The sequence below is a fragment of the Ammospiza nelsoni genome, chromosome 9 (assembly GCF_027579445.1).
Source record: "Ammospiza nelsoni isolate bAmmNel1 chromosome 9, bAmmNel1.pri, whole genome shotgun sequence".
NCBI classification, from domain to species: Eukaryota; Metazoa; Chordata; class Aves; order Passeriformes; family Passerellidae; genus Ammospiza; species Ammospiza nelsoni.
Window position 1 is genome coordinate 26219640 of NC_080641.1, and position 13020 is coordinate 26232659.

Here is a 13020-nt window from a genome sequence, read left to right on the forward strand (position 1 = left end):
CAGGTTCACTGGAGACTGAATACCTCAGAGTATAGCTGGGAGGAGGGATGGACACAGCTTGGAAAAGAGTGGCAGAGATGTTTACCTGGGCCATTAGGAACTTTTGTAGACAAATTGCTTTTACATGATGTACAGCTATTAATCTCCAGCATGTGAAAGAAGGGTTCTAACATGCACATCCCGTGGGCACTGCAGCCATACCATGATATCCTCTGCAAAATTCCCTGTTCAGCTAGCTGTGGCACTCTGTGTTGTGGCTTTTTTTTTTAAAGATTAAGCCAGAAATGTTGGAAAAATATCTTGTGTTCCTCCTCCTTGTTGCTCACAAGGAAAACAGCAATTCCTGCTGTTACTCCTGGAGCTGCTGGGGTGTCACAGGTCTTGTCCAGCACTTTTGTAAGTGGCAAAAGGGAATGGCTCCCATGGCTGTGGTCCAGTCCCAGCTGCTGTGGCTGGGGCCAGAGCACTTGCCGGGCCAGAGGGAAGGAAGGATGGGCCCCTGGGCTGGCATGTGAGCACACGTGTTTGCACGTGAGGCTGCTGCTGTGAGGGCTGCCCGGATGCCTCCAGCGCATCGCACTGCTGATGGAGCCTGTGCTGTGTGCTGTGGGGAGGGACAACTCCTGGCACCACGCTGAGTGCGATGTCCCTTCCGAGTGGGATACCCCGTCCGCTGTGGTGCTGGACCTTGCGGGTCTATGCAGAGCCTGGAGCTTTCAGCTTTCCTGTACCAGTGAAAGTTAAGAAGTGGAGGAAAAACGTTGCTGTATGTTATAGAGGAAGAGAGGTAAAAAGGGCAGGAAATTTGCACCATGTCCATTTCCCCTTGGCCCCCGGCCGCTGCTCATTCCGGATTCGGGATTTGCGTAGGCAGAGTTAAAAATAACAGGGGTATATAAAGAAGGACGGAGAGGGCTGCACTGGCCCCGCAGCCACCAGGGCACAGCCAGGCAGCAGGCAGAGATCAAAGCAGGATGCGGTCCAGGCGATGCAGTGGGGCTGGGACTGTGTGCAGGGTCTGTGGGTGCCGCTGGGCTGCTCTGCCAGGGGTGGGATGCCAAGATCTGCCAGCTCGGCAGCCTCCTGGCCAAGCAGCTGGGCAGCACCCATGGAGGATGAGGCCGTGTGTATTCCCATAGGCAAAAACATCTCTCACGGACCCTGTCCCTCTGTAGCCTTTACTCTGTGCTGACATTCACTGGGAGCAACCTGACCCATCTCCCATGGCCAGAGAGCCGCTCAGGCAGGCTGGATATGGCCTCCAGCCAAAGCACCCTGTCCTGGGACTGAGCTCCCTGTTGGTGCTGCCGGGGTGCTGCCTCGGGTCTCCCCGAGCCCCCGTCAGCCCTGGTCCTTGGCTGTGCATCCCGGCGCTCCCCAGACCCCAGGGTAGGCAGGGCGGACACAGCAGCTTGCTGGGCCGGTGCAAACGAATCTGCCCTCTGTGCCCTGATAACATTGTGTTTGTTGCGGAGCGGGAAGAGCCTGCCAGCACACGATAAGAGCAGATGACTTTACTCTGGACCCGCTCCGGATTGAATTATGCTTTAATTTCATTTTCAGTTCCTCTTTTCTTTTCAGGAGGAGAAGGGGGCTTTGGGTGTACAGGCAGGTCTGGGGGCTCCTGGACCCTTCTCTAGGCAGGCCAGTACCATGCAGAGGGGAAGACAGAGAGTAAAACCCATCCAGATTCATTTTCTACTCTCAGGGATATAACCCTGAAGTGTCACCGTTGTTTAGGGTGTTCTGCGGTGTGGATCTCCCGCAACTCTCATGGGGTCCCCTGTGGAGCTTTTGGGACTTGGGTTTTGCCTCCCACTGGAACAGAAGCTCTCTGGGCTGTGATGCTGTAGATGGTGTTGGAGAGGGGACACTGGAGATGCTCCAGAGGAGAGTCCTTGGGTTTACTCCAGTCTCCCAACTCCAGGTGACAGCACAGAAAAGGACGCAGGGTAAGTGTTTTTCAGTCCCCAGTGTTTTGTGGGGTAGGGGACCCCTCTGGGTCTCCTGGGAGCCCTGCTCAGCAACCAGGGCACCAATTCCACCTCTGGCAGTGCCCCAGGGCATTGTCCCCCTGTCCATCCCACCCATGCTGTATGCACTGGGGAGGGTGCCATGGCACTGTGGAAGTGTTGGCAGGGCTGACAATGCTCTTGTTTTGACGGGCCCACCTCTGGCACACCATGCTGGGCAAGCCACTCTCCTCATTCCTCTGCTGCCAGATGTGTCAAAAGTAAGGATAACCATTAACCCTTTCCTCTTTAGCCATCACCTGGGTGGGTGGCCCTTCCCACTTTCTGTTTGCTCTCTTGCCTGGCTGCTGTTTGATCTCTTGAGATGCCAGCGACTTTACAGTCTGCCGTAGTGGCGCGGGAGATAACCCACGTTTCCTAAATGGGCTCCTGTCAACAGCGGGCTGTGCATGCACTGTCTGCTCCTGCTTGCCTCCCCTGTGGCCCAGGGGCTGACGGGGCTGTGGCAGGGACCCCCTGTGCCTATCCCATGGCTCAGAGCAGGAAAGCCCTGCCCGTGACGCACTGCTGGCTCCCTGCACACTCAGCGCTGGCAGTGCCTGTGTTGCTGCGGTGCCTGGCATGCTGCCGCTCCCCGCCGTGCTGGCCCTCCCACCAGAGCATCAGTAAAAAGAGTTTCCTGGGGAATATCCCACATTTGCAAGAAATATTGGCTGTAAAAATTAAGCTGATCTGTTGGCAACGCCTCTCAAAATAAGTCAGCACGGGTGCAAATGCCAAAACTGCCTGGAAAAGGGGAAAACCAAGAGGAATTACTTTGTCTCCTATGGCATCTTCTCTCACTTATCTGTAAAAGTCTGGGGCAGGAGCTGCCTTGCTATTAATTATTATTAATTATTGTTTGGCCAAGAAACAAGAAATGGGATTAACTGGTGACTTCAATAAACTACTCTGGGAGGCAAGCTAAAAGTAATTTCAACTAATGCCCACATGCTTCTTTGCTACTTTGGTGGTGACTTTTTCTGAGGAAGGACTTTGGAGCCCATGTGTTTTGACCCAATAGGTGCCATTAATAAACCTGCTGCCTTGCCAGCAGACAAGCAGATGGGGCCCAGGCAGCAGCCCAAAATGTGCTCTGGAAACCAGGGCAGGGATTCTTGGTAAAAGGGGGAAGATCTGAATTGTTGTTGTTCCACTGGATTACTGAAATAATTTATTGCAATGCTCCACCCTTATAATTAAAGCACGGTGATGAAAGCAACTGGTAGAGTAGCTTTGGATTCAGAAGCGGCATGTGCGTGTGGTGTGTGTGCACACCTCACCTTTGGTGTTTATATTTGTTTTTTTTTAAATTGACTCCTTGCTTCTGAATAGAGCAGGCAACAGCCTCAGTTCTTAGAAAGGTATCTGGAGATGGACAGCTCCAGAGAGCAGGGAGACAGGCTCCAAGAGATAAGGGACATTGCTTCTCCAGCGCAACAGCAGCAGGGCCATTCCTGGTACTGGTTGGATGGGGGCCAAACGGAGAAGATCTTGCTGTGTGAGCCGGACAGGGAGGCAGAGAGCCCCCGGGGAGGCCTGCCCAGTGCCCTGGGTCTCTGCACCATCATCCAACTAGCTAGAATATTGTGGATGACTTGAGTGTCTCCTTCAAGGCAGGATAACCACTTCGTATCCTTGTGTCTCCTGCCGTGGGAAGCCTTCAGGACAGCGCTGTCCCAGGGGCTGCTCAGGGTGGGCAGGGTGGGACAGCCGGCTCATGTCCCCCTGTGCCAGGGCGTTCGGAGACTCAGCTACAGCACTGGTCCCTAGGGAGGGCACACAAACGTGTTGTGGGGGCTGTGGGGCGAGATGAGGCAATGTCGGCAGGGTGCCAGCCCCCGGCAGGGTCGAGGAGCAGTTATCTCGGCTCGCACACGCACCCTGCACGCAGCCAGATGCGAGCTGGTACGCTCTGTGCTGCTGATTGCCTCACCGACAGCAGCGGCGCGGGAGGACGCGGCTTCACGGGTGCGCTTACTTGAAACGATTCGCGTGGGGGTGTGGGGGCACCGGGGCTCGGTTATCTGGTTCATCTCCTATGGAGGCACAAGCACACCTTTTTGGGACTGCACCTTCGCTCGCTGACGCGCTCGGCACCCCCGTGGCGAGTGTAGCGCCCGGCACAGTGGCTGAAATGCTTTTGCCTGTATGTACCCCTGCGCCAGACCTCTCCGGCACTCTCTGCCTCCACACAGGGCGCCTGTGACAGAGCCATTGCCATCGCCCCTGCCCCACTCGGGATAAGGTGCCGGGGCACCTCCAGCTCTGCCACGTACAGCCCCCCGCCTCGCTCGTAGTGTGGGCAAGCCCTGAGGGCGCCGCTGCCCCGTTCACGTCACGGGCAGGATTCTGGCCTCCATGATCCACAACAGCACCCTTGTCTCTTCTCCCCCGTGGGACAGTGTCGCAGAGCAGGGCAAAGCGGGACGCGGAGCTCCCGCCGCTCTGCCACGTCCTGTCCCGTCCCGCGCGGGCTCCGAGCGCGGTCGGGGCAGCGGCAACCGCCGACCCCCGCCCGCCGGGGCAGCCCCGCCGGAGGGGGCGTGGCTCGGGCCGCAGCAGAGCCAATGGTAAGTGGCAGCGGTGAATATCAATGCAGGCCGGACCAATCGGGGCGCAGCCATGCTGTTAACAGCTTAGGGGCGCGGGGCGGCGCAGAGCAGCGCTGCTGCCACGGGGAGCGGAGCGGTGCCGGGCTCCGCGCACCGCGCTCCCCCAGCCCGCCCCGGCCCGGCTCGCCATGGCGGCGGCCGTGGACGAGAGCGCTCTGCCCTCTATCTCCACTTTCGCCAACTTGATGCCGCTAGAGGAGCGGCCCGCCGACATGCTCCACGTAAGCACCTGGCACCGGGGAGAGGGTGGCAAGGTGGGTACGGGACAGAGCGTTCCGGGCGGGGGCTCAGCCCGGCCAGGGAGTGGGGGGCGGGCCGCCTTCTCGCCGTCTGAGGGCGCCCCGAGGGCGGCGCAGCGCAACCGGAGTGGTGCCGACCCGTCGGACGGGTTGGGGAGAGGCGCGGGCCGCGGTGTTGGGGCGGCGGGTGCCGCCGCAACCGTCTCCTGCTGATCCTGACGCTTCGTTTTCCCGCAGAGGATGCTACAACAGGATGGCCCCGCTGCCGTTAAGCGGGAGGAGGATGACTTGGGCAAGTTCGTGGACTTGGACTTCATCCTGGCGCACACCAGCAGTGGCGGGCAGGGGCCGACCGGCCCCAACTACCCCCTGCCCGAGACCCCCGAGAGCTGTGGCACCACGTACGACAGCGACGGCTCGTACTCCACGCCGGGCAAGTTCCCGGCGCCTTACCCCGAGGGCCAGGGCCACAGCTACGTGGCTGAGCTGCTCACCCCGGACCTGCCCGGCCACTACGACCCGCAGCGGAGGGAGTACACGGAGCTGCGGGTGCCCGGCGGCCCCCACCACCACCCTCACCCCCATCACCACCCGCCCCTCCACCCGGCCCTAGCCCGCCCACTGCCCCTGGACCCCGCGCAGTCCTTCGGGCCCCGCATCAAGAAGGAGCAGCCGGAGGAGCGCGCCTGCATGATGGGGATGTCTGCCGCCGAGTACCTGGGACCGGGTGGCGGCGAGCACAAGCCACGGGTGGCGCCGGGTCCCGGGCCGGGACCGGTACCGCCGCTGCCCTACCCGGGCTTCCCCCACGGCCGCTTGGGGCCCCCCGAGGAGCCGCTGCCTGGCGCCGATCCCCACCTCTTGGGCGACCTGCCGCCCCACTACGCCGTGGCCCCGCACCGCTATGCGCCCCACTTCGCCCCCCAGCCGCCACCGCAGTTTCATGGACATTTCAGTGTTTTCAGGGAGCCCCTGAAGGGGCCGGGCCCGGGCCCGGCGGGGCTGCCCGGGCTGCTGGTCACGCCGCCCAACTCCCCGGTGCTGGAGTACTTCCCGGCCGGGGCTCCCCCCGAGGACTGCAAGCCCAAGCGCGGCCGCCGCTCGTGGGCGCGCAAGCGAACGGCCACGCACAACTGTGAATACCCGGGCTGCGGCAAGACCTACACCAAGAGCTCGCACCTCAAGGCGCACATGCGGACCCACACGGGTAAGGGCGCGCCGGGGCGGGGACACGCGCGGAGGGTCCCGGGCGCGGGTACCGCGGCACGTGGTGAGACCGCGAGCGAGGTTCCGGGGCTGGGAAGGGGCGTCGCGGGAGGTGACACCGGGAGTGGGGGCGTGTCGCGTGGGGAGGACCCCTGCGGTGGGTCAAGGAGTGCATGGTGGGTCCCGTGGTGGGGCTGTGTGACGGCACCCAGGGATAGCCCGCGTGTAGGCCAGGGGGCAATGGGGATGGCCCCGAAGTGCTCAGAAGGACGCCGTGGTGGCGCTGGGCAGGGACACATAGGGACCTGGCATGTAGCGAGACCACTGTTGTGGCGCCTCCAGTTGCTGGTTTTGGGGCCCGGGGGTGCCTGAGGTGGTAGGACTGAGGGACATGGAGATACTCTCCACTTGGGCTAGGGACAAACAGAATAGGGGGCAGACTAGTGGTTGTACGCTGAGACCCTCTGGCCGAGCTGGGACAGGGCACACGGTGCCAGCCCACAGCAGGGGACCAGCCACAGTTTAAAGTGAAGCAGCGGCACAGAGGAGGGGTGCTCTAATGGGGCAGGGATGCCCAGGAAACACACCTTGGCACATGGGGAAGGGCAGAAAAATGGGGGACAGATGGGGAAAGAAAGCTGAGCAGGCAGAGGTGTGCAATGGACCTCCCATCCCTTTGAAAAGCGGATGCTGGGTAGGGTGGCCCAGAACTGAAGGCACAGGGAGGGTGGGAACCTACAAGCCCACTGACACCCCCTCTCCTCTGCAGGCGAGAAGCCCTACCACTGCACCTGGGAAGGATGTGGCTGGAAATTCGCCCGCTCCGATGAGCTGACCCGCCACTACCGCAAGCACACAGGGCACCGGCCGTTCCAGTGCCACCTCTGCGAGCGGGCTTTCTCCCGCTCGGACCACCTCGCTCTCCACATGAAGCGGCACATGTGAGCGGTGCCTGCGGCCAGACTCGATGTCCCCGGAGCCAGCTCACGGTGTAAATAGTGTCGGGCCAGGGATGGCAGTGGGGAGCAGCCTGGCCACCCAGCCCCCTCCGCTTGTAGTTGATAACTAGTTTTCTCCTCCTGCTCCTGTGAGAGCTGGCCCAGCCAAGTGGTGGGGAAGAGCTGCTTTAGGGATGTATGTGGGGAGCAAAACTGTGAGAAACATCTGCCCAGTCATCACCACTCAGCTCCCCATGCCTGGAGGGTTCCCCCCAGCCAGGTACCCAGTGAGTGGGGGAGCTGGTGCATAAAGGGGTCTGTCCCCAGAACTCCTGGCTTGTATTTGGCATCAGCTTAACCTTCTTCCCCCAGATTCTGGCACCACCCTGGCTCTAGGGGCTGTGGTGGCTGACTCTGGCTGCTTTTTGGCTGGAGAACCATGCCAGTTGGGCACATTGGTTGTGGTGCTGGGAAACGGGTTGCTGGTTGTCTCGGTTGTGATCATCAGAACAAACCTGACCCAAAGCCCAGAGTGGATGGGGTGAGGGTGGGATTTGACTGGCTCATGGCTATAAAGGTTTGCAGGTGTTGGCAGCACAGCGTCACCTTGCACAGAGGACAGGGAAGCTCCTGTCACCAGCCTGGGACCCCCCTGGCCATTCCCAGTTTTCCACTCAAGAGCCTAAAATGTCTCTCCTGGCTCTTGTCTGCTTTATTTTGTCTTGTTCTTCCCCTCAGGATGACACCAGGTACTGCTGCAGCTGCCTTCCCCATGCTGCTTTTTAAAATTTAGTATGTAAAGGACAGTGAGTCCAGCTATGAATGCCCAGGTCTCTGCTATACTTGAAATTTTTGTAAGGGGGGGGGGACAAAAAAGAAAGCTCAAAAGAAAATGAGTCTTTTTATGTGCAGCTTCTGCAAAGCAAGTTGTAAATTAAACAAAGCAGTAATATATAATGTTTCTCTTTTTTTAATATATTTTTTTCCAGCTGGGAACACAGATGAGTCTCAGCTTTGGGAAGTGCACTGTTCCCGTCTGTGTATATTGTTAATTAACATTTCTCTGCTTGGGCACGTTAGGTCTCTTGCACTCTGAAATGTTACTTTTCTTTATATGCAAACTGTTGAAATATTGTGATCTGCTGTATAATAAATAAACAAGATGTAAACATGAAAGAGCCAGGAGAGTTTACTTTAAAGGTTTCTTCTAAGAGGAGAGGGTGAGGCTGAGCTTGTTTGTCAGTAAATATTTACATCGATGTTCATTTCTGCTTAAGTTAGCTGCGGAGGATCGATGGGGAACGCCCAAGCCTCGGCATCTGAGTAGCATCTCCTGTGCAACAGCTCTTGAGTCACCTCACTTCCCTGTGCCTCAGTTTCCCTAATCTGCAGATGGGGCAATTGCGGCACTGGGATGGTGTGACTGGTCCTGCGGTGAGTCATCTCCGAGGAGAATGGCAGCCGAAACTCCACTGAGAGCCCTGCTGGTCCTGAATTCTTCCTGAGCAGTCCTGTCCTGCTGTGCCTCACAGCGGGAGCTCTGCAGTACTGGCCTTGTGGTCACAGCCAGCAGGGAGGTTGGTGTCAGCTGGTCCTGGGTGCTGTCTCTGCTGTCCTCCTGGGGATGGCCTGGCAGCTTGGCGGGGTTCAGGTGCTGAGGTTTCCCTGCGTTAATAGGTGGTGACTCAGCACAAGCATGCTGGCAGGTCCCGGAGCTCAGCAAGCAGGTCTGGCTCCATCCCTCCCTCCCTCCCACAGCTGATTACCTGTGATGCACGAATCCCTCTGAAGGCAGGAACTTGTCCAGACCTGACACCATGCTGGCAGTGCAGGGAGCACACAAGCTGATCCCCTGGCCCAGGATGGTGGTGGCAGTGGCTCCCTCCTGCTGCTCATCTCTGTAACCCCCAGCAGCTGGTCAGGGCTGAAGGGTGCCCTGGGGCTGCTTGCCCTGCAAGTGGAAGTGGGATGTAGCTGGGCTGATCCCACTCTTTCCTGCTCGGATGGGAATGGCAGAGCAGGTCTGATGTTCCCCTGAGGAGTGGCTAATATTTTGGTGTTGGGCTCTTTGTTCTGGGACCAGCACCCACCCTTGTGGTCTGCCCTTGAGCAGGTACAAAAGCATGGGTGATTCCAGGCAGGATGGCAGCAGCTTGGGACATCATGTTCTGCCTGTAGGCCTGAGATCAGGACCACGGGGCTGCATCCACAGGTTTCACAGATCCATCAGGTTCAATCACTTGTCCTTTCCACTGCTGTCTCCACCCTCTGCTTGCCCCACTTTCTGAGAGGTGCTTGTGTAGGGGTGACTGTGCTGGGACACATGTGATCTGTGATGAGATACTGGGGGTGTCTTGTTCCTGGGACCACCAGAACCCAAGGATAAAGCTACAATGCCAGGGGATAGCTGGGGCAAAACTTCTGCCTCTTCCCTGGAAACTTGTTCAAAACGTCACATGGAGGGAGAGGGAAAGGTGTGGGCTGTTTGAATTAGCGATGAGTCAGGCTGGCAAAGCCAGATGGGGAGAGTGCGTGCCTGCGTGTTTGTGTGCGTATAAGTAATCTCTGGCTTTGTGTTTTTATTATGATTATTATTTTTATTTCCAGGGGAACGATGAATTTCTCCAACCATCCTGTCCCACTGGAAAGGCTGGCTCTGCTGTCCTGTCCTCCCTAAGCATCCTGGGAGCTGGAGTGACGGTTCACGGCTGTTTTGAGGTTCAGCTCTGAGATCAGAGCACAAACCAGTTCTTTCTCGCCTTTCATCATTGCTGTGCTAGGGCAGGAGTGAGGTCCGGCTCTGCTGCCACTGCCTACATGGGGAGGCAAGGGCAGGGGAAGGTGCTTTGGGCTCCTCCAAACAGAGCTGCTCTGGGATTGCTCCCCTGTGCCTGGGGCAAGGCACTCCTTCAGGCACACGATGGGGCACGGCAGCCAAATGGATGGACCAGCAATGCTGGGAATCACCACTGCATAGCTGGGGAGGAGTGGCTGTAGTGGAAAAGAGAATTACGGTTAATTTGTTGTTAATAAAAAACACCCTCTTCCAATTGCCTGGGCCAAGACACACTCTCCATTGGAGAAGGGAGGCCAGTCCTGTCCCCAGTAAAACCTGCCCTGCAAAGTGATGAGGGCAGCAAGAAAACACCTTTGGCAGCACTGAGGGAGGCACGGCTGGGGTGCAATCCCTCTGGTATGTGCACCTGCAGTCAGCTGGAGAACCCTAAGCTAGGCCATGTCTCCCTCCCTTCCTTTTCCACCTTGGTCACTTCCTGTCAAAAAGGACCCTGGGAACTGTGCAGAGCTCCCTGAAACTTCTGTAACTCTTAAGCTCCAAGGTTTTGGGGTACAGCTGACCTGGTCCAATGAGGAGGCAAGGGAGTAAGGGAAGGAGCAAGGTATGGAGAAACACCTCCCAGCAGAAGTGTGAGTCATGGCCACAGTATGGCCTGGCACCTGCCAGTTGGAGCAGGGCCCTGGGGTCTTCAGAGCTGGAGAGGGGTGAAAGAGAAGCTTGAGTGGGTTTCTGTTGTCTGAGGATGACCCAGCTCATGGGGATCCCCCATGCTACAGCCAACAGGTCCCACAGCTGGTCTGGGATTGTTGATCCGTAGGGAGAAGGAGTGTTGCAGGTTTGAGGGTTCCTTAGCCAGGGCTTGACCTTCGGGATGCTGCGGTCCATGGGGACAGCACAGAGCTGGGGAGGGGACCAGAGTGCTGTGGGTGGGATGCAGCCTGGGTGCTCCAGGGTGGGAGGATAATTTTGGGGTGCTTGGACAGGCTGACACAGACTATTCCTCACCGTGAGGCCAGAGCTTGGATCCCTAGGACCAAGGTGTCCCTGCTGAAGTCTGCTCCCAGGGATTGAGTCTCCCATTGGAGGAGCAGTGGGAAGTGCCCCATCTCTACCATGGGGGGAAGGTCCAGCAACCCGTCCCCATGTCCATGCTGCTTGGGGTGGGCCAGGTGCCCGATAACGGGGCTGTGGCTGTCACCTCACCCTTAGGAAACATTTGGCTTCAGGCACCTGAACCCACGGGAAGCGATAACTCCCGGCTCCCTTGCCCTGCCTGGATCCACACCTGGCGCTGTTGTGCCTTAGTCACACACCGAGAGTTTTTCCACTGCCGGGCCCCAGATAACCTTCTCCTGCCCCACTGGCCACAGTGTTTGCACTTGTCCTCCTCCGCTGGTGCCAGGCTGGGAGACACACACGCCCTGAGCCCTGGTCAGAAGGCACGCACACCTCTGGCCTGGGGCCACCTTGGGTCATGCCTGGCAGCCAGGGCAGGGGTAAAGGGCAAGAGGGGCATCCTTCCCCAGGTGGGTGAGGAGCTGGCTTGGAGGGAGCCTTCCTGCCAGGGCTAAATCTGGGGGCGCATCGCTCCCCCAGTTGCTTGGTGGCAGATCACTCTGGACATTCCTGGTATCCAGGACAGCTGGAGGTGGGTGATGGTGTTGCAGTGACAGGACACTGATGCCAGAGTTCCAGGGCACGGAAGCGCTGAACTCCCTGTTGCTGCTGGCATTCCCTGATTCCCTGTATTGCCTCCATACTCCCCGTGCCCTGGCCAGGCAGGACCCTGGTGGTCAGATCTGGGCACAATCCCAGTGCAGGACTCTCAATGACGGACCAGGTACGTGACTCAGCCTTCCAGCCTTTCCCCTTTGCTCTGTGCTAGCTTGGGGATGCAGTGGCCATTAACAATAACTCCAGGCCAGAAACAATAACTGCAGGCCCCCCTGAAGCAGTGCTAATTGCTCCGCTGATGAGCCCATTAGCAGAAGCACCCGGCTAATGTGTTTCACCTGCGGGTCCATACAGCTCCAGGTGGGACACAGCTCCCGAGGCTCACTGAGGTGTGGGGGAGGCAGGCCAACAAGTGGGAGATATAATCAAAAACTAGCGCTGAATGGCCCCATCTGTCTCAAGGCTTTATTTTTGGAACTGGTTTTTGTTTTCTTTAAGTGCCGTTTTAACAGGATGAACGACTGTGAACAACCGAACAACTCGTGGCAAAAAGAGAGGCCCCTTTTTTGGTATTACAAAGCTCTCCATGAAACAGCAGTGCCAGGCTAGCCGGGCAGGCAGAGACCGCAAAAGTTGGGAAAGCCTTGTGTCCCTCTGCAAGCCCACCTTGGGGGAGTATGGACCCCACTTCCAGGCTAGATGTGGCAAGAGAGCAAGGAAATGTGCTAGAAATTATTATCAATGTCCACATACACTGATGGGGGAGGACTTGGGTAGGTGAGGCAGAGCTGAGAGCAAATAGGGCAGGCAACACCTCAGGATCAGCTCTGTCCTTGTGGGAAGGGTGCAAAAAGCCATCCCTGGTAGCGTGGAAAAGGGATTAAATTATTTCTGGGGACAACAGATGGTACTCTGGGGGTGTCACCAGTTCCCATTGTGGCACGCGGGCATTTGTTTGCGCGCTGCTACAGAGGTGATGTGCCAATCCTCGTGGGAAGGGCTCACCAGCAGGATGGGAACGGTGGTAAATTCAGCACAGCCTGGCTGGCAGTGAGGGATTCTGTGCAAGAGCAAGTGGGGTTCAGCTCATCCCAGGGCTGCAAGGAGAAGAGATTCCCCTCAGAGGTACCCCTCTCCTGGGGTGGCGGGCAGGTCCCGGTGTATCTCTGTGCCCTGTGCAGAAACCATCTGCTTGAGGCAAACCCCTGCCAGGCGGCCGTGCCCTGCCTCGATCTCTCGCAGGAAGGTGATTCACCTGGCCCCACACCACTGTTTGCTGCCCTTTCCTTCTTCCCCCATCTCTTCCCACAGGGAAGAGGAAACAGGGCAGTATTATTAATAAAACTCTCGCTCCCGGCTGCCTCATGTGAGCCGTGGCTCTGGCTGGCTCCTGGCACGGCTGCCGGGGAGAACGGGACAGGGCAAAGCCACCAGCGAGCGCCTCGGGAAAGGAGACGGGAAAACTCCTGATGAGAAACCAGGGTCGGCTTCGGGACCCCGGGAGAGCAGCGACCATCTCAGAGTCCCCGAGGGAAAGGG

General features: G+C 58.3%; 1 protein-coding gene across 5 annotated transcripts; it reads left to right on the forward strand.

Moving 5' to 3' along the window:
* The first annotated feature begins 610 nt into the window (after positions 1–610).
* On the forward strand, positions 611–8186 carry LOC132076830 (Krueppel-like factor 2). Of its 5 annotated transcripts, none has more exons than XM_059478191.1 (3): positions 611–787; positions 5104–6073; positions 6842–8186. In XM_059478191.1, the coding sequence occupies exons 1-3, from the start codon at positions 644–646 to the stop codon at positions 7015–7017; spliced, it is 1290 nt and encodes a 429-aa protein (XP_059334174.1). In that variant the 5' UTR covers positions 611–643; the 3' UTR covers positions 7018–8186. The 5 variants fall into 5 exon arrangements, with proteins under 5 accessions (XP_059334174.1, XP_059334178.1, XP_059334177.1 ...); XM_059478195.1 differs by lacking the exon at positions 611–787 and adding an exon at positions 1648–1952; XM_059478194.1 differs by lacking the exon at positions 611–787 and adding an exon at positions 4080–4585.
* The last annotated feature ends 4834 nt before the right edge of the window (positions 8187–13020 follow it).

What these genes read in the sequence shown, in the direction of transcription:
- LOC132076830 (XM_059478191.1), top strand. Translation starts at nt 644, where the DNA reads ATGTCCCTTCCGAGTGGGATACCCCGTCCGCTGTGGTGCTGGACCTTG. An exon ending in TATGTTATAGAGGAAGAGAG is followed by an intron (nt 788 to 5,103) that starts GTAAAAAGGGCA and finishes GTTTTCCCGCAG; the next exon opens with AGGATGCTACAACAGGATGG. An exon ending in GCACATGCGGACCCACACGG is followed by an intron (nt 6,074 to 6,841) that starts GTAAGGGCGCGC and finishes TCTCCTCTGCAG; the next exon opens with GCGAGAAGCCCTACCACTGC.